We start from the raw sequence: 19,284 nt of genomic DNA, 5'->3' as shown, positions 1-19,284 counted from the left end.
GTTATTCTAGTTGTAGAAGCCGAGGTGCAATGGCACTTCCAGATTGTAAATACAAATCCATTTGACCCCTTGAACTCTATTTTGATTTAACCTATGGTAGCTTTAGTATATAAGGTACCTAGGTCATTTTGTAAAGATAACTTTATCATAATCAAAGTTTTAGGCTATCATTGACCGTCTGTGAGAGAGAAAGAGAGAGAGTGTGAGCTTCATTCTAACGCTACTTCTTGCCTCCTCATCACATTGGAGATTCAACTGCACCATCACAATTGGCTCGGAGAGAGCTACACAACAATGCCAAGCATTCCTTGCAAACCGGAGCATGTGTGCTAACGCATCTACGAACTATTTGTGGTTGTAAGTGTATCAAATGACGTCTGTTTTTGCATGCAAGTAATCATTGTAATTGTGGCGACAATAGATAGCTCCACAACAAAGATAGTCATTGATCTCTCTCTCTCTCTCTCTCTCTCTCTCTCTCTCTCTCTCTCTCTCTCTCTCGCTATATATATATATATATATATATATATATATATATATATATATATATATATATATATATATGTATGTATATATATATGTATATATATATATATGTATGTATATATATATGTGTGTGTGTGTGTGGCTCAACAAAAAATATCCAACGTGCCCAATTAGGGCCCTCTATGATATTAAGCTGCAACCCGTCGGGCTTTAGGGTTTTCCTGACGAGCCCGTAGGGAAAATGCAAAAGCCCGACGGGGCCCATAGGGAAAATGCATAAACCCGACGGGGCTCGACGGTTTTTTTGTGGGTTTTCAGGTTTCTCTGAACCGGTTTGTTTGTGATCATGTTAACTGCGATTATATAAATATGTCAACAAGATCTTGTGATCACACAAATATTTTGATAATTACGTAAATATTAAATCCCTGAAATTTGTAGATCTCATGACGGATTCTTCATTGAAGACCTCGTGTTCTTTAGTCTGATGGAGCCTCCTTGCTTTAGCTTGCATCCCTTATATGTTCACTAGGCTCACATCCATGATTGGCAATTAGCATCACAATTTTCACCGAGGGCTTCGTTGAAGAGACAACCCCCCCTCCCCACCCCACCCCACCCCACCCCACCCCACCCCCCTGTGCGCTCAAAAGGGAAAAAAAAACCCATTAGCGAAACACCCTCCAAGCAAACTACAAGCGGTTGATTCAAGGCATGCGTCCAATGAAAAGGGTAGCTCCCTGGCTTTGGCTTTAGAATGTATAGGGGAGGGCTCTAAAATATAGAAAGTGAGATGGACATTTGAATATTTAAACCTTTCTTCATAAAAGCACAGAAGAAAGTATTAAAGCAAGGTGAAAGTTCACTTGGCTTACATAAGGCTTTGGAGAGGGCTTTAATAATTATAAGAGAGATCTTTGTGAGAGAAAATGAGAAAGTAACAATAGCATTTAGAAACATTTTTTTACCTTTATCACAACAATGTTAAATTATTAAAAAAAAAGGGTGAAAATTCACTCTCCTTACATAAAGCTATTGAGAAGAATTTCATAATAAAAGGTTTCTTTGTGAGAGAAAAATAGAAAGTGAGTATTTTAAAGTATGTTATACCATAATAAAATATTATGTTCTTTGAAAAAAATAGAACAATGATTTATTTATATTACAATATAGAAAAAATTACCAAAACACTTCTCTAATTTATGGAAAATTTCCAAAATACCCCTCAAATTAAAAAAATTCCCCCAATAGTCATATAAAGTCCCAAAAATTCTCCTCAAATTTTCCAACATTCCCAAACTACCGTGAGATCAAATTTCTCCAACGATAAATTTTTTTGTAGCTTTTCATAAGAAGACTGATTGTCTATCAATACAAGATGCTAAAACTAGAATTTGAGTTGGTTACGTAGGCTTTGGAGATTAATTGTTTCATTATTTATAGGAATAGTTGCCTTTCTTTTTGGAGATAATTTGTGACAAATTACATGCTAAGCACTCAAAAACGGATCTCAATTGTCAAAAAGGAATATAGATAAAACAAGGAAAAACGTGATAAAATCACGAGGCCTCCTAGTAATAATGATTCAAATTAATGCTTTACAAAAATGAGGTGCATGCAAGATATATATATAGAGAGAGAGAGAGAGGAGAAGGAACAAGTTTTTATGTTGCAAGAAATAATCCTTGAGAGAGCAACTTGGTGTCCTGTCCACCCTTGGTGAACCTTGATTCCCACAAAATTGAACCTGGCTTGGGGCTCGTGACGATCGAGACAAATATAGACGATAGAGCGAGCGGGTACATAAAAATACATAAATACAGTAGGTTGGCTAGCCTATGATATGACATGTATATGCCTCGCCTGGGTCACCCCACCGTAAAAAAAAAATAGAGTAAATGTAAATGGTGGGGATACGGTCTCGACACTACGGCCGTCTACAAAGGGACCATCAACCGTAAAACAAATTACAAAAGATACCTGCAACCGCACGCCAAAAAGAGCAATGCAATACTAATTAATCAAAATTTATGTCAAAAGCTTTGCCAAAAGCCATATACAACATTTGGGTGAGAGGATCAACAAAAGCCATATACAACACTAAACTAGACATGCTCTCTCTCTCTCTCTCTCTCTCTCTCTCTCTCACACACACACACACACACACACACACAATGTGAGTGTGTGTTGTGACTGTCGAGTCTAGAATTGCATTCACACTAGGTCAGTAAGGAGATCTACTTGCAAGTTGCAAACACGGCATGTTTGGGAAGGTACCAAAATGCTGAGATTGAAGGGATTTGGGAGGGTTTACAGGCAACCATGGATCTACGAGCACTGCGAGTCACAACAAAACGAGAAGGATGCTGCGCGTCTCTCTCTCTCTCTCTCTCTCTCTCTCTCTCTCTCTCTCTCTCTCTGCCTTCGCTCTCAGACGAGCAAGCCTTTCCTCTCCTTTGCTTGCCCTGCACCAAAACCAAAGCTGGCCATGGCGATGGTGGCTTCCAGCTGCTGCTTGTTGTGTGCCATGCCTTGCTTCATTGCTACCCACCCCCTTCGCGTCCAGTATAATGGCAGAAGCCGCAAGCTTTGCCTGGCGAGTATCGCCCTCCCCATTTCCAACGACTGCGCGGATATTTCAACCCGGAAAAAGTCAATTGCAGTTTGTAGTTGCGCCAGAGAATCTGCAGGCTCAGCCCTTGCGTGAATCGTCAGCAGCCATGCTCGCAGAGTATAAGATCGAGGTCAGCTGCCTGCACAACATTAAAGAAGTGAGTCTGATGCAGCTAGAAATGCAGGGTACTACTACGGCTGCTGCACCTAGTATCGATAGCAAGTGGTTCGGCTTCTCTCATGCTGATAAATTTAACAATCATTTCAGTACGCCTTCAGCTATGGATCATTCCTGCTCGGACCCCCTCGCGGACCATTTACCGCCACATTGTCTAGTGCTCCTACATGCACAGCTCCATTTGCAACGTCTGTAGAGCTCATCCTCTCTCCTTCTCTCACCTAACAGGCGATTAAAGATAAATGATGGAGGGGGGCAGCAGTTAGTCCCGAGGAGGGGGGCAGACTATTTCCCACTCGAAAGATAAAGGGCGGCAGCAGTACGTGAGCAGGTTCAATGGAGCGCGAAGAAGCTCTATCTTCTTGTGATATGCGTGAGCAGGTTCAATGGAGCGCGAAGAGAGAGAGAGAGAGAGAGAGAGGGGTGAAGGAGGGCAAGCGATGGTGGGTTGAAGCAGGCAATTGAGGGAGAAAGGTGCAGCTCAGGAGGGACGAGGGCAGGAGATGGTGGAAGGGGTGGGGAAGATATGCAGACAAAGCAGGAAGGAGAAAGGCAGAATGGGAGGGCGTGACATAGCTTCCCTTTTGCTTTGGAAAAGAGTGAACGATAGTGGGAAAGTTTACCTGACATAGCTTCCCTTTTGCTTTGGAAAAGAGTGAACGATAGTGGGAAAGTTTACCTGGTGATTCAACCGATGCCAATATATTTGGGTGTCCTTGCAATGACTATCTTTTTCTTATATCATCCAATAAAAAAATTATTTTTTTAAAAAATAATCTTTTCTTTTTCTGTAAGAAGAAAGGGAAACCACCACTATGGCCTTAGCCCTTTGGGTATGCCAAAAATCTTGAACAATCTAACCAAAATAAATACAAGGGTATTTTGAAATTTGAAGAGTATTTTGGAAATTTCCACAAATTAGAGGGCTATTTTGGTAATTTTCCCTGCAATATATTGTAAAAGCATAAGAAATAACGTTTGACACAAATTCACACAATACTCAATGCCCCTCTTTAAGAGGGGCGAATAAACAATTTTTGAAAAAACTATCATTAGCTTGCCATGTGGCTCTAATCACCAAGCTATCTAGATGCATCCAAAATCCATTCCTTTACTAAGGACAAGTGTTTACAAAAATTGTGCCTCACCTTAGCCTTGAGCCCATTGATATTAAATCAAAACAGCCAATTGAGCTGAGGTAAAAAAAGAAAGAATTCGCTTGGAAATTTCATGAAACTAATATTGATTACCCAAAAAACGAGTTATTTTGCAAGATTTCCAATCTATATATCGATATATTCTTTATATTATCTATACTATACTACTCTATTAAGGAGAAGAAGATTCAGGGTGGCCACGCGGGCAAAGAAAAAAGAACGGAGTTGGAGGACGTTGGGAGGGTGCCCGCGCCCGGGGTTGTTGTTTAGGAAGGCGAACAGGCGGCAATGGCTTAGAGGAAGTGGAGACCTCTGGGGAGAGAGAGAGAGAGAGAGAGAGAGAGAGAGAGGTTCTTGCTAAGACGCTCTGTAGCTCAGTGCATAGCCCATGCTCGCGAGCTGTTGATCAAACTAGAGCTCGTGGGACTCGCTCGAGCTGCTGTTAAGTCGAGTTGTCTGTTGACATACAGTTTTGCCAAATTTCCAGGCATTTAACACCCCCCGCCCCCCCTCTCCTCCTTCTCTCTCTTTGAAAATGGGCTCTTGGAGACGTTTTTTTGGGCGTGCATGAGGGAATTTTGCTTGAAGGGAGAGTATGTATGCATAGTTGCTCACGGCGACGTATGTTTACAGCATATAGTGAGGGTCTATGCTAATTCTATGCTACGAGATAGAATGACGTCTTCTCCTTATGATGTTTATTATTGTTGTTGCTGCTGTTGTGTTTTCCACTTTTGCTTTGGAAGGAACACTGCTCACAGAGCTTTCTGAGCTTTGGATATGTCTGAGTCCTTGTTGCCATCACAAGGGGCTTTGGACAGATTACGATATAGTAAAAAATATATGATTGCTAGATGATTCACTAGTTTCAATACACACATCTAGTAAGAGTGCAAACTAGTAAAAAAGAGACAACTCCTGGATGCTACATATAGTAATTTTGTTACTATATGGAGAGTTGAATAGCCATATGGCAATTCAAGTTTCAATATGGTAAAAATATCACTAGTTCAATGTAGGAGTTGACTCAATTACTAGTTTGACCTTACATATCGGTGTTTTCAAACCAGTAAGTCAACTAGCAATTTTTGTTTACGACCTAGCAAGTCATCTAGTAATATATAAGGACGGTTGCTTGCAAACTAGTAATTCATCTAGTAACTTTTCTATAAACAACCTAGTAGTTCACCTAATAATTTATTAAGGAACATGTAGACACAAAATAGTAATTAATCTAAAAATTTTCCCACGAGCAAACAATTTAGGAGAGATTACTTCAACATTAGGAGACTAAAGTAGGCTTAATTCATAAAGATAGCTATGAGTATAACAAGTGAAAGCTTACATAACGTGTCACTTACATGCTACAGTTCTTAAATCATGTGGTTGGATTATAAAACTACTTGTCATTTGTTACAATGATATCCTTCATGGATAAAGAGCCAACTTTATCAAAATAAAAAATTATCAGGCCTTCTAACAAAAGCCATATAACCAAATCTTCACACATAGTGGATTTATTAGTATCCTCATTTGCTCTCTTCTTGAGGAAACTATTCGATTTCTGCATAGCAAAATACGTTGGCTTGATCAAGTGGTACAAGTCTTGTACTTTTTTGAGATTTAGCCACTTCATTAATATAGTTTCTTTGTCATCCCTGGACAAATTTCGTGCCTACATAATTGTCATAACAAAATAACATGGTTTAAAAAGTGACGTATTATTTTTGTGAACATAAGTAAGGCAATGTTTTTAGCTTTTATTGTATACCTGAAATTCCAACACACATTGATTTTGATTCATTGAACATTCTCCATCAGATTTCTGCTCCTAAAACAATTAAAGTCCACTCTTTTATTTTGTAGCCACATGCAAAAATCTTTAAAGAATCTTATTCTTGTGAAGAAAAAAACCTTTTTCTTTTTAAGCTTCAAAAACTTTGAAGCTTGATCTTTCTCCTTTAGTAGCTCTTCAATCTTAGAAGTAGCCTATAGAAGTGGGAAAACATGGCTTTTTTATAACATTAAAATTAAGTAGGGTAAGTATTTCATTAAATAAATATTCCATGTGAAGCATCTGTAAATAGTACCTTGCGCTTTCGTGTGCTTTTTCTTTTCTGTTCTTGGTTTATACCACTTATAATTTGTGTCCTTCCATTGATTTTTTCCTTCACAAATTATTCAAGAAAAGAGTGCAATCAACAAAAAGTTTTAGAGTGAAAAAAATACATGAATTAGAATTGTACCAGTTTTGTGATATGGTCTTCACACTCATCTAATTCATTGTTTACTTCCATATCCTTTTCTTGATAGCATTGGACAAACTCTTCATCTTGCATGTAGTTTCTATATGCCTGCGCATTAAGCAATTGAATTTAGATATCTCACACACACATACACACATGCACACAAAACTAGCTAAATTTACCTCAATTATTTCAATTGATATCTTTGTGTGTGTGTGTGTGTGTGTGTGTGTGTGTGTGTGTGTGTGTGTGTGTGTGTGTGAGAGAGAGAGAGAGAGAGAGAGAGAGAGAGAGAGAGAGAGAGGAGTAAACCACACATATATACCTCATAAGCATCACTTTGTAAATCATGATTTTTCCATGGCATCTTAGGAATGTATGCTTCCGTCTCTCTCTAAACACATAATAACAAATTTTATCATGATAGGTCATACATTATTGTTATTTTGAGATAGAAGTGCTTACATGAGTAGCTTGTGGTTGCTCCTCTTCTTCTTCAATAGATATACAAGTGGTTTCTTGTGCACAAGCATCCTTTAGCTATTCAATAACAACAAAAGCATTACTTTCTTCATCATTAGTTTTCATATAAATTTCCAATACCATAGAGGATTACTCACAAGTTTTGTGAGTGAACCATATTCTCCTAGCTCACTTTCTCCTTGTAGTTCACTTTCTCCTCCATCATTCTCATGAAATTCTTGGTTATCATTATCATCATCTTTTTCTTTTTCTATCTAATCTCATGAAAACATTTTGATTATACTTTGACATAATAGAAGTTCATTACTTAGAGAAAATCCTACAAAATGACTCATACCATTGGGGTGCTAGAAGATAATTCGTTGTTTGGTTTCTTTTTTCTCCATTTTTGTTTTGCCGCAAGAGACTTGATGGCCCATGTATAAACGTCCTCTTCTTTCCAATGATAATTTTGTCCAGCTACTATTACAGGCTTAAGCTCACCTTTATTTTTTCTTATTACATCCAACACGGTATTCTTTCTCTCCATATTATTTCTAAGGTCTCCAAATGGCTTGTGTTTGGCAAACCATCCTCTAACAAACCCATAGTTTGAATAAAGAACTCTATGTTGGTTATTACCCTCTTCTAAGAGGAAATCCCTACCATAGAGTTTATTGGGTTCTCTAAGCTTAGGAGGTGGAGGCCTAAACACCTGCTCATATATGATTGGGTCATATTTCTCGTTGTTAGTAGTGTCAACACCTATAGAGATGCTAGATGGAGAAGAAACAACTCTCTTATTTCCAAGATGATTGGCCCTCCAAGAATCTAAAAATTTGAGGGCCTCTTCATTAGAGAAAGACAGTAGTTGCTCCACAAAGGACTGTGGATAACTCATATCTGAAAAGACAAAGCATTGAACACACACATGAGTAGCAAGACATTTAAGTAACAAAATTTATCTCAAAAATTATACACACACTTGACATTACTTTATGAGTAATGTTTTAGAAAGACATGTAAAGAAAACTGTGACAATGAATACAACAATTGTCATGTATAAAATAATATGCATTTTAAACTACTTCTACAAGTATACTAGCCATGCTTGTATACTAACAATTAGTACAATAATCTCCATCCATAAAGCAAGTCTCCCAGAAGTTCTAGCATACTCTATGATGAGGTTCTAAGAAAGATATGCAAAGAACATCGTAACAATGAAGTTAGCAATTGTCATCCATAAAGCAATAGTCATTCTAAACTACTTCCATAGGTATACTACTTGCATAACAATGAATACAAAAATTGTCATCCATGAAATTATAGTCATTCTAAACTACTTCCAGAAGTATACTAGCATTCTAAACTACTTCCACAAATGTACTAGCCATGCTTGCATACCATATGAGTGAAGTTATACAAAAGATATGTAAAGAACACCATAACAATGAATACAACAATTTTCATCCATGAAGCAATAGTCTTTCTAAAATATTTCCACAAGATTACTAGCAGTGATTGAATAAAAGGGGCTACCACAATTATATGTCTATGGAGAATGCCAAACAATAGGTATCCATCTAGCCGCCTGTCCAGGCTTTATAACCTTTTTTTTGTTTTGTGACTGTCCAATCTTTAATTTGAATGGAACATGTATCCCAACTTCTCCATTGATGCTCCTCTCTGCAAACTTTATAAGTGTTTTGTTGATATGCATCATGCTCCAATAAAACAAGCTTTGCCCTTTTCCTTTCGTAATCAGTCTCTCTAACAACAGCATGTTGAATCTGTATTGCATTCTCGCTATTCAAGCACACTTGAACTATATCATGGACCTCCACCCATAATGGAACATTTCCACAACCTCCGTCCATTAACAAGCTATCACGCTGCCTCAAATCCTTCACCTCATAAGCAATGAGCCTCTGCCTCCTTGGTATTGGCAATGGAATAAATTTGTGAAGTATAGAGTAGATGGGCCGAGCACAATCCCATGTGAAAGGAAAAGGGGCCTTCTCAAGCACACTCATTTGAGTAATTGGATCCATTAACAATTGTTCCGAGTCCTCGTTTCCCACAATGCATTGCTTGTAATACCGTCCACCAAAGAAAAGCATACACTTTCCATCAAACTGTGTTGAGAACAAGGATGTTATACAAGCCTTCCAGTGACCTCTGTGTTCCACCGTTGCATCATCGGTATCCACCTTCACTATGACATTGGCGCCCACATTAAATATATCCCCTTTAAAGAGGACCTTTTGGTATGTCTTTACTTCCAAACATTGGAAGTATTGCTCTGCAATGTTCCAAAACTTCTTTAGATAAGTTTTCTCTTCACTAGTAGGATCTCTATAAGTGCATCTCTTCTTTGATATTGCAATCCCCTTGAGAAGAAGATTTCTAGTGCATGGTGAATTGCTTCCATATTTTAATAGATCACTCCACATAGATTTAGCCTTTTCAATTGAAGACACAACCAATAGCCCATCCATATGTGACAGAGATCAATCATGTGATGGAGCATCTGCTAATAGCGAGCTGCTTTGAGAAAGAATCAATGCACAATGTAGGTCCTTCAAAAACCTTTCAGAAGGTAAGAGATTGTCACTATCACCACGGATAGCCTGAAAAGCTCTTGTGAAGAACCTTCTCAAATAGAACTTTGCAAATGAAGCTTAATCCTCCATGTTATTTGTTTTGATGGAGTTGTATGCCTTTACAAGACGCTCAAATATGTAACACCAAAAGCGATCATGCAACCCATGGCGCAAGACATCATCAAGCATCTCACCATTACCTATAAACAAGTTATCAAGAGATTATTCTCCTGAACAAATATATCAAACTTACTGTTAACTAATCAAGATGTACATACCAGCTACATGTTCTAGAGGTGATGAGTTCGCACCAAAGATTTCTTCATTTCAAACTCTCCATGATTGTAGCAATGTCTTCACAACTTCTATGTCTTTCACAGACCATCCATGATCTCTACTATGGTTGTAGAAGCTGTGTGCAATGTCAATCAGCAAAAATCCCAAAACATGCATTTCAGGAGGAATGCCACTAACAACTCTCAAAACATATGGTAGACACCACTGGATGAACTTTTAGTTCTCATCTTGAAGCTTGCAAAGTAGATGCTTGGGGAGTTAGGCCAACGTCCATATCGAATGGAGGTAGGTGCTGTCTTTTTAACAACACACACATCAACATTGCATTACGAAGAGAATGGGGTCTAGGACAGCCTCTTTATTTGGCAATTTAAGGAAGTCAAACCTTTAGTATTAAGAAAGTAATCAAAGGACAGCTTTTGAATTTAAACAGGCAAAACGGCTAGTTTATTTGAATTCAAAGTTTCCCCCCAAAATGGAATTTAAAATCTAGCAGGTAAAACCATATCATGTAGCATATCTTTGGAAAGAGCTCGACGTGTAGATTCCAGATCTATAATCTCCGCTCAAATCGGAGATCATATGTGGGAGTTATGGAAGGACGAAAATCATAAAATTTTCCACCTCCTTTTTGGGGGGGAAAAGTGAATCCTTTGACTACTCTAACACATCTCTTGCACACCCACCATTCTTGCACACATGGCATACACCTATTCGTCAAAATGTTAATCACCTCCATAAGCTCGAGGCCCTCCTACACCCCATCCTCTTCCTAATGATTTCTTTCTTCAAAGGAGCCTCAACACTTTCAAATAAATGTGAGATATATTTCTTGAATACATTCAATGATAAGATATGCATTGGGTCGTAGACTAAATCTAGAGAGAGATCAAATCCATATAGATCATATAATCTCCAGAGTATGAACTCTCCTGAGAGACCAGCTTCTTTCCATGATGCTTCCTTTTCTTTGTCTGTGCAACATCGTTTAGCCTCATCAAGAGCTTTTTTCATCTCCTCAATGGTCCTCTTTGAAGGTGGATATCTAGCTTGTCGGTGATTTTCATTATAGACGTATCGCCCCTCTTTTGATCCTATCCCAGGTCGTACTAGAGTTGCTTGAGGTTTATCACACCTGCAAAACTCTTGTCTTCCATTCTTGAAGAGGCCTATTTTGCATTGTTCCGGATGGTCGCCTGTAACCATCATGACCATAGTGCGTAGCGTACATAGCTTTGAAGACCTTGTTGATTAGCACCAAAGATCTTCTCTATGGGATAGTCATACAACACCTCCACACCATTTAGATATAGGCTTTCCAGCTCATCTAGCAAAGGTTCCAAAAATGCCCCAAAAACTTCACCAGAAACCTTCATAATTTTCTTGCAACTTTGAGGGATAAACAAAACTGGCAAGATATCAATGGAAGACTTGATTCCTGGATTCAACACCATGACCTCTACTACCCCACAACTCTTTTGGGTTGTTTGTGATGTCTGAAATCCATCCCAATGTAGCAACAATGCTACATTTCGAGGATCACCCTATTCACATGGCAACCCAAAAAATAAGTTTGGTTTGAAATCATGAGATCTTAAAAAAAAAAAAACAATGTGATGCTTCTATGTACCTTTTGTAGGCTCCTTTTACACACAATGTCCTCTTTACACTCGATGCAAACAAAGTTGTACTCTTCTCCCACAACATTTTGAAGAGCTTTATAACGTCTACTGGTAGGAAAAGTAGTGTAAGACTTCTTGTAAAGAGGATGTTGATGGATCCCAAAAGTCCATGACTTCTTGGAATTTTTGTCCATCCCAAAAATCAACAATGCTTCTTTGGTTGCTAATTGCATCTCCATTGAGCCATTTTTCTTTGTGCCTCCATAAACATAGTAGCTCGTGGGAATAAGTGCTACTCTTTGTCAATAGCTTTAGTTGAGGCCCGATGGGAATGTAGTCAAAGGAAAGCATTGATTTCCTTGCTTTGGCACAAACTAAACACTTCTCGCAGCATTCCAAGCAATCACGTTTAAGCCTCGATGATAATGATCCACCTTCACATGTGCACTTAAGAACCTCTCCTATAAAGTTGTCCTCATTGATTGGTTGAAGAAGCTTGGGTGGATACTTGGCTACATCACTACCTGTGCAGATGCGATAGCGCAAGGAAGAAACCATGCCAAGACCTTTAAGCATGGTTTGCAATTGATCCCAACAAGCTGGAATTTGAATCCTCCAAGGTCACCTTCCCATGTAGGAGGAAGTTGAACTAATAGCCTAGCCATGCTTCTCTTGGAAGCATTTTTAATCACTCTAGCCCCCCCCAAGTCTCCAAATAGGATGCGAAGCATTCTATCGTGCACACCTATTGGTAGTTTATGTTCATCCCATAAATTTTGGAGCTCTAGTATCCTCTCAACTAGCTCCAAGTATAGAGGAGAAGATTGATTTTCTTCATTCTCACTAATAGACATTGGCTCATCAATGATGTCATTGCCATCACCATCACCATCACCATCAAACTCAGAGACTTGAGCCTGATGTTCATCATTCTCTTCCATGTTTCCTTCTGAATTTAGTGGAGAAGATAAACCAAAACTATTTTTGAAGCTTTCAAAGTTATGTGCCAAAGCTTGGTGGCGATAATAGGTTGATGCATGAACTTGTCTATCACCTGCACAGTACATGTTACATGTGCACCATGTATTTCTTTGAGAACTGTTGGGCTTCTTGCCTTGTCCCATGGCTCGGGTAGGTGTTGCATTATAGGGTCCATCAATGTGTTTGGCTAGATGGTTAATTGCTCTACTATCACTCAGGTCATTAGCAAGATCTAGTCTTTGTTCTGAATCCATTTTTTGTTTTTTGCTAATGGAAGGATGGAGATTTTCTAGAACATCTTGTTGTTTGTGGTGATAAAAGGTATGCTTGGTTACAAGGCACCGTCCATTGTTGGAATGCTTGCAAAGATAATTGCAATCACACTTCCAAAAGTGTGTTCTCTCCATAACTGTCAAAGAAAAATAACTAGCCATGTTTGTAATATTCATTAAGCTACAACACAACATGCTCTAAGAGAAATAAACTATGGCTTTCCAAGAGGTACTAGCCCATTCCTCAAACACAAATTCTCTCTCCATTACAAAGTTAAGCACTTCAATGCTATGAGAAATAAACAAACATGAAAATACATAAAGTACTTTAACTTCACAAGAAGTCAATGATCTCATAAAAGCATTCTTCTATGTAACTTATTTTGAATCTACCAAGGCTTTTCATAAGTACAAAGTCGTTTTGCCGGAATGAGACGGATTATCATACTCATTCTATAGTGCATCAATGACAAAGGCATGTTTCCATCTCCATAGTAGGTCACTTTGTAATATTTGATTAGGCCTAACTTTTCTTTTGCCAACACTAAGTTTAAATTTCCATCCCAATCAACCAAATCGTCAAGAAAAATCTTTTGTATATTCCAAACTTTTTTCCCGTTAGAAAATAAGTTATATCTTATTTCTGGCCATAACACTTTTATCTCTGAGCGTTGCAAAAGATCTTGGCAATATTGTGATGCTAGATCTTCTCGTAGCTCATGAGAAAATGTTCGTAAAAAGAAAGCTCGTTCTCCATCATTTTGAAGCCCAGTGGACAAGTGATTTTGAAGAGACATTTTGAACTAGCAACCAAAGAACAATGAAAAGAATAGTGCGGATTTAGAATATTAGTATCTTTACAAATCAAAACATTAGCATCTTTAACACAAAGCTATTAACATCTTTAACATATTTGATATGTCCCGACATGGGGAAGGAATTGTTCGTTTATGCGGACCAAAGTTTCTCTCTCTCTCTCTCTCACACACACACACACACACACACACACACACCAAAGTTTCTCTCTCTCTTCTCTCTCTCTCTCTCTCTCTCTCTCTCTCTCTCTCTCACACACACACACACACACACACACACACACACACACACACACACACACACACACACACACACACACACACACACACACACACACACATCAGCTTCTCAAAACCGAGTTTGAGTCATGTATGCCAAAGTGTAGGCCCTCATGTTATGTGCTAGAGTCAAAAGAATATCCCTAGAAATGGATAGATTATTGACAAAGCTTCAAATTTTGACCTAAAAACCATGAGAATTTGAAGTTTCCCCTTATTTTGTTCGGCTAGGAAAAATGTATTTTTCTAGCCCCCCCCCTCGCTCCGGAAATGTACCGCTATTGGGCACTTTTCAGCTCCATTCGCAGACATGAAGGCTCAAGCTATGGTCGCCACTTGCTAGCCACCATTGTGCAATGCGTCCTCCCAAATGTACACTCTTTTGAATGATGAAAGTTATGGTTTTTGCTCTACACAAGGTATGCTAGGCGCAGTAAAAGAATTAAAGATTTATTAAAAGAAGAGAATTTGGGGGGGGCGGGGGTTTAAAAGAATTAAAGAAAAGAATTTGGGGAGTGGAGGGCAAGAAGGAAAAAATTCCGTTTAAAATACATGGAAATAATATCGGCTAGTATTGTAAAATTTCCGGTTCATATTTGTCTTGGAGGGATTTTTAAATGTTTGTGAAAATCACTTTTCCCGAACTTATGCTCGAAAAAAACCTAAGTTTAGTGTAATCCCACCTACAAATTTTGAAATTTACCTCTAAATTTTATATTTGAAGACGAGAAAACCTACTAATCTCTCTCTACCTCTCTCTCTCTCTCTCACACACACACATGTGAACAATGATCATACACCATTCATTGCTCTCTCTCATGTATGTGACAATACTCATTATACATTGAAATCTATAGCCACAACATTAAGTTGCATAATTTAATTCAAACTTTGCAAATTGTGTGGGCTTTTAAGGGTGCATGACACATAAGCATGGTGAGTGCCACTTAATGGTGAAGAACGATCAACATGTAAGTCCCATCGTAGGATATTTTCATGAATAGAAAAAGTTAACCTGGGCATCATAAGCTTTTGACGTATTGATTTCTTTTGATATACTTCATGCATCAGGTCCTAGAATTGAGCTTTTAAGTGTGAAACAATTGAAGAGAGGAGATGGAATTTGAAGAAGTGAAAGAGTTAAAAAATAGCAACCAACAATCAAAATACAATAAACTTACATAAGGATATATTCTCATTTTGGCCAAGATGTATGCAAATAGGTGATTTTGTTGCATAAGATCGGTGTAATTTCCTACCCTCAAAATGCACATATGTAAGTATACGGTGTGAGGAATCAGGACATCAACCACACTTAGCTAGATATGTGGTGTGTCTTCTAGAAGCTCACTATGTTGTGGTAAATTCATTATGCATGACATGCCAAGGAATTTTGTTGAAAGCTTCTATAAGAGAGAACATGCTATTGGAGATCGAGGTAGTTGATTGGAATAGCTAGAATATTTGGTTCAAGAAAAGCTACATCATTGAGCTCTAGCTTGTGTGGAAAGAGTACTATGGTGGAGTTTGTAATATAGTGAAGCATTGAAATAGGTAACAAAGCTAGTCCATCAAAAGAAGCTTGCAAGGACAATTGCTAGAAATTTGAAAATAGGGTAAAACTTGAAACCAAAAGGGTTTTTTTGTTGACAATCACTCATACTATTACTTAGGCTTGGATGAAGTTTATGCAAGACTCAAAGAAGAAGTTGGCCTTGAGCTCGTTATTATACTTGCCAAACTTTGGCAAGTAGCTTCAACCAAGCGGTGTTGCTCAAAGAGTGCTAATATTTCTTGTAGCATAATATGGCACATGCGATTATGTTGAGGGTGATGGCATGTAGAGCTAAGGAAGGCATGACAAGTTGTTATATTTTATTCTAGAGCTCAATCCCTCTATCAACACCTTGGTCCTGCAAAGGCAATACAGTGTAACACAAATAAACACAAAAGAAGATAAAAGCTGATGTCAAAAGTTGAATTAACTCTACAAAAATAAAGCAGTTAGAATTGCTTGTATTAGAGCCTAGTCCAAAATTAGTTAAAAATGCTTGCAATATCATGAACGATTTCGACTATATGACAAGTGTAATATAAATTATGGCTTGCAAGCAACCTTGCATCACAACACATGCAAATGGATGCCTTAAAGCTTCATAACCCGCTCATTGCACTTGACTTGCTTTCTTCAGTACATTAAACCAGTGTTTCAAGACATGGAGCCGTACACTATCAAGCCACATTTGAGTTGCCTTTGCCTGAAGGGCCTATCTTTCCCCTTTTTGCAACTTCACCTAACTAGATATTTGTGCATGTTCACTAGAATCTCATGATGTTAAGCACTCTATCAAATACAATGAGAAAGAATATAATTTTCTACATGATAAAATGTACAAAATGTTGTGCTTTTGTTAACAAACAGACTATCATAAGAAATGTATAGGAAACCAATTCTAATCTTAGTTTTTCATTGTAAATGCTTATCAGTAGATAGTTACCATGTTCTAAGTGTGAACTTGTATACTTGCTATTCAGTAATTGTGTTGGACCTAGGATTTGCTGGCTCTAACTAGTAACCACATAGCTACTATAACAAAACTCTAGAGGCACCTTGAGATTGCTTGTCCCATCGAGCAATTCTTAACTTACCATATAGAAACTCAGAATTTTGCTCTTTGTAGCTAGCAACTCTACAAACTTACTATATACGAAACCCAACGGAGCTTATAAATTGCTAGTTTCATCTAACAATTACTAACTTACCATATAAAAAAATTGGAATTTCCTACTTGGATCTAGCAACTCCACATACTTACCATTTAGAAAATCTAGAGGCACTTTGAATTTTCTAGTTCCATGTAGAAAACTACAACTCACCATATGGGAAATTCTGTAAAATAATAATTTTGCTAGATCCATCTAGAAAACAGCTCTAAAGTTTCTAGTTCTATCTAGGAAGTACACAAAACGCATTGGGTGTTGCTATATGGTAACATGTCCAAAGTTCCTTGTGCATAGCAAACGAGCCATGCTTAACAGATAACAGCCTATGAAGGATCAGATTTCTAGCTTTTGACTGTTTCAATGCAAAAACCTCTTGATGTCTCATGTTGCCCTTTGCGCTCTCTGCATGCACTACCATTCCATTTACACTGGTCACATTTATACCCATTGTTTACTGAGTCTCACTCTTCTTCTTGTGTGCGTCCATTGTTTTGTGCAGCAATGACATCCTCATTGTGTTCCTCAGAGGAGCTCTTAGCTTGTAGCAGGAGTGCTATTACATTCTTAGGGAGATCACTGATCAAAATACCACCCGCCATTGCTATCCTTACTTGCTCAAAGAAAAGCACTTGCACAAAACTCTTAAAGGTAACCTTTCAAGATCGTCAGCTGGATAGAGATGCGGCCAGTTGTGTAAAAAGAAGGGGCCGTGAACAACCTGGCCGGCTACAGGGGAGAAGGGAGCCACAATGGGAGGCCTTGACGAGGAGGGAGAAGGAGCGTTGTAGATAAGAGGAGTGCCGCGGTGGAGAAGGGAGTGTGGCCTCCGGGTAGTGTAGCTAGGCAAGTCCACAAGCGACAGAGAGCAGCAAGAGAAAATTAGAAAAAGGGGCTCTGGCCTCACGTAGGGAGTAGGGACCAGAGGTGCCAGGTGCAGAAGACAGAGGCGCAAGGCCTCGGGGGTTGGGAGGCGAGCTTCCTTGCTACAGAAGGCAGTGCATCAGAGGGTCAGAGCCGTGTTCAAGAAAAATCATTTTTCCAAACATACAAATTCCTTTCCTGGTTTTTGTCAGGACGAAATTTTAGAAAATTAGTTTACTTTTTCGAGATTTTATACTATATTTCTCTGTTTTGGAGCGGAATTTCTCCTTTTTCCCTTGCCCTCAATCGGCAGTTTTGAAATTAAAAATGGCAATATATTACACTGAAGGACACATTTTTCTCAAACACTCAGAGGGCTAAGAAGGGAGAGAGCGTTGCAGTTAAAAGGGCCATGAATTGCATGGACAAGGGGAGGAGCTCCTTGGGAGGAAACACCTACAGAGAATTTGTGAGAGCATAGTAGTCTGATCTATAACGATGAACCTACGCTGAGTTGAGGAATCAAATTGGGGTTTTATAACCACAAGCTGGAGTTGTCAAAATCACAAACAGTGCTAGAAAAATACATTTACCCTAACCGGTGAAAATAAGGGCAAACTTGAAATTCTCTCGGTTTTTTTTTAAGGCAAGCCCAAAATCTAACTGGGATGTTACAATTTCAGTCTGTTAAAATGCACTTGACCCCGGTTTGATGACATGGCACACTATTTCCATGCACGTACTAACCTCGCCTTATATGTCTACGTTAGTCGAGAGAAAATGTGAACCCAGTTTCACGTCTTTGATTTGTTGCATAGAAGCATCATCTCACCGTTCTCTCCCTCTCTCTCTCTCTCTACCTATCTCTATCTCTATCTCCTTCAAGATATATACATGCACCATCATGATTACATACACACACCACCATGATAAAGCCCTTTGCGTCAATCCAACAAGCACCAATTGAGCAACATGTGTAGCTTCCTCATTGGCATTCATTTCCATGCCAACCATCGCCTTCTTGGCAAGCAAAGAGAGGTGGAAGGAGATTGTAAAGGTGTCACATGCATGGGGCATCTCGGTTTTCACCAACTACATCCTTGATCTCTGAGGCGGATTTGGGTTTGTTGATTCCCAAGGGGATTTGGGTTTGTTGCCTATCGGGCATTGATGTATTCATGCCGTAAAACTCAACCTCACTCACCCAGAAGGCTTGACCTCTGGGAGAGAGACACTCTTCTCGCAATCGATCACACACATTATATATATAATGAATACACTATCGAATGGTTAAAGATGATTTTTATAGAACAGATCATATGGAGGATGAGAGAGAGAGAAAATAAAACAATGGGAATTTGGAGAGGTTGTGGTGTGTCAAGAAGTTTATGGTAAGTTTATTAGCTAATAGCATGTCACTTTATCATTTTGAAGAATATAACTTCGTTTTTAAGAGAGCTTCAATATCTGAATTTATTTATCTTTTCTTGGTTAGAGATGGCCTACCACTCTACAATACGTGACATGGATGCATATGCAGCTACCAACATTTTTCTATGGTAATTAACTATTTTATCTATGATAATTAACTACACAATTGTGATATAGATCCATGGTTTTGGAAGGGGCCTTTACATGCTAATGATGTTGTTCCCATCATTGAAGACTTTGAAGTTGTCCAATAC

General features: G+C 38.5%; 1 protein-coding gene, 1 long non-coding RNA gene and 3 pseudogenes across 2 annotated transcripts; all 5 read right to left on the bottom strand.

Moving 5' to 3' along the window:
* Positions 1 to 2,850: 2,850 nt before the first annotated feature.
* LOC147462205 (uncharacterized) lies at positions 2,851 to 4,154 on the bottom strand. Its single transcript, XR_015187686.1, has 2 exons — positions 3,307 to 4,154; positions 2,851 to 3,239 (listed from the first exon to the last, which is right to left on the bottom strand). It is a non-coding gene; the product is annotated as an uncharacterized LOC147462205 (long non-coding RNA).
* A 2,514-nt stretch (positions 4,155 to 6,668) lies between these two features.
* On the bottom strand, positions 6,669 to 8,043 carry LOC147462204 (uncharacterized). Its single transcript, XM_086502950.1, has 4 exons — positions 7,501 to 8,043; positions 7,301 to 7,417; positions 7,146 to 7,220; positions 6,669 to 6,788 (listed from the first exon to the last, which is right to left on the bottom strand). The coding sequence occupies exons 1-4, from the start codon at positions 8,041 to 8,043 to the stop codon at positions 6,669 to 6,671; spliced, it is 855 nt and encodes a 284-aa protein (XP_086359076.1).
* Positions 8,044 to 8,697: 654 nt separating this feature from the next.
* LOC147462203 (uncharacterized) lies at positions 8,698 to 9,838 on the bottom strand (annotated as a pseudogene).
* A 1,412-nt stretch (positions 9,839 to 11,250) lies between these two features.
* LOC147462202 (uncharacterized) lies at positions 11,251 to 12,608 on the bottom strand (annotated as a pseudogene).
* A 4,353-nt stretch (positions 12,609 to 16,961) lies between these two features.
* On the bottom strand, positions 16,962 to 18,676 carry LOC147462201 (uncharacterized; annotated as a pseudogene).
* Positions 18,677 to 19,284: the final 608 nt, after the last annotated feature.

The sequence above is a fragment of the Adiantum capillus-veneris genome, chromosome 3 (assembly GCF_014529385.1).
Source record: "Adiantum capillus-veneris isolate H3 chromosome 3, ASM1452938v2, whole genome shotgun sequence".
Classification (NCBI taxonomy): domain Eukaryota; kingdom Viridiplantae; phylum Streptophyta; class Polypodiopsida; order Polypodiales; family Pteridaceae; genus Adiantum; species Adiantum capillus-veneris.
Note: the sequence above shows the minus strand (reverse complement) of the source record. Positions and strands in the feature narration are given on the sequence as shown.

What these genes read in the sequence shown, in the direction of transcription:
- LOC147462204 (XM_086502950.1), bottom strand. Translation starts at nt 8,043, where the DNA reads ATGAGTTATCCACAGTCCTTTGTGGAGCAACTACTGTCTTTCTCTAAT. An exon ending in ATGGTTCACTCACAAAACTT is followed by an intron (nt 7,221 to 7,300) that starts GTGAGTAATCCT and finishes GTTATTGAATAG; the next exon opens with CTAAAGGATGCTTGTGCACA. An exon ending in AGCAACCACAAGCTACTCAT is followed by an intron (nt 6,789 to 7,145) that starts GTAAGCACTTCT and finishes CTTAATGCGCAG; the next exon opens with GCATATAGAAACTACATGCA.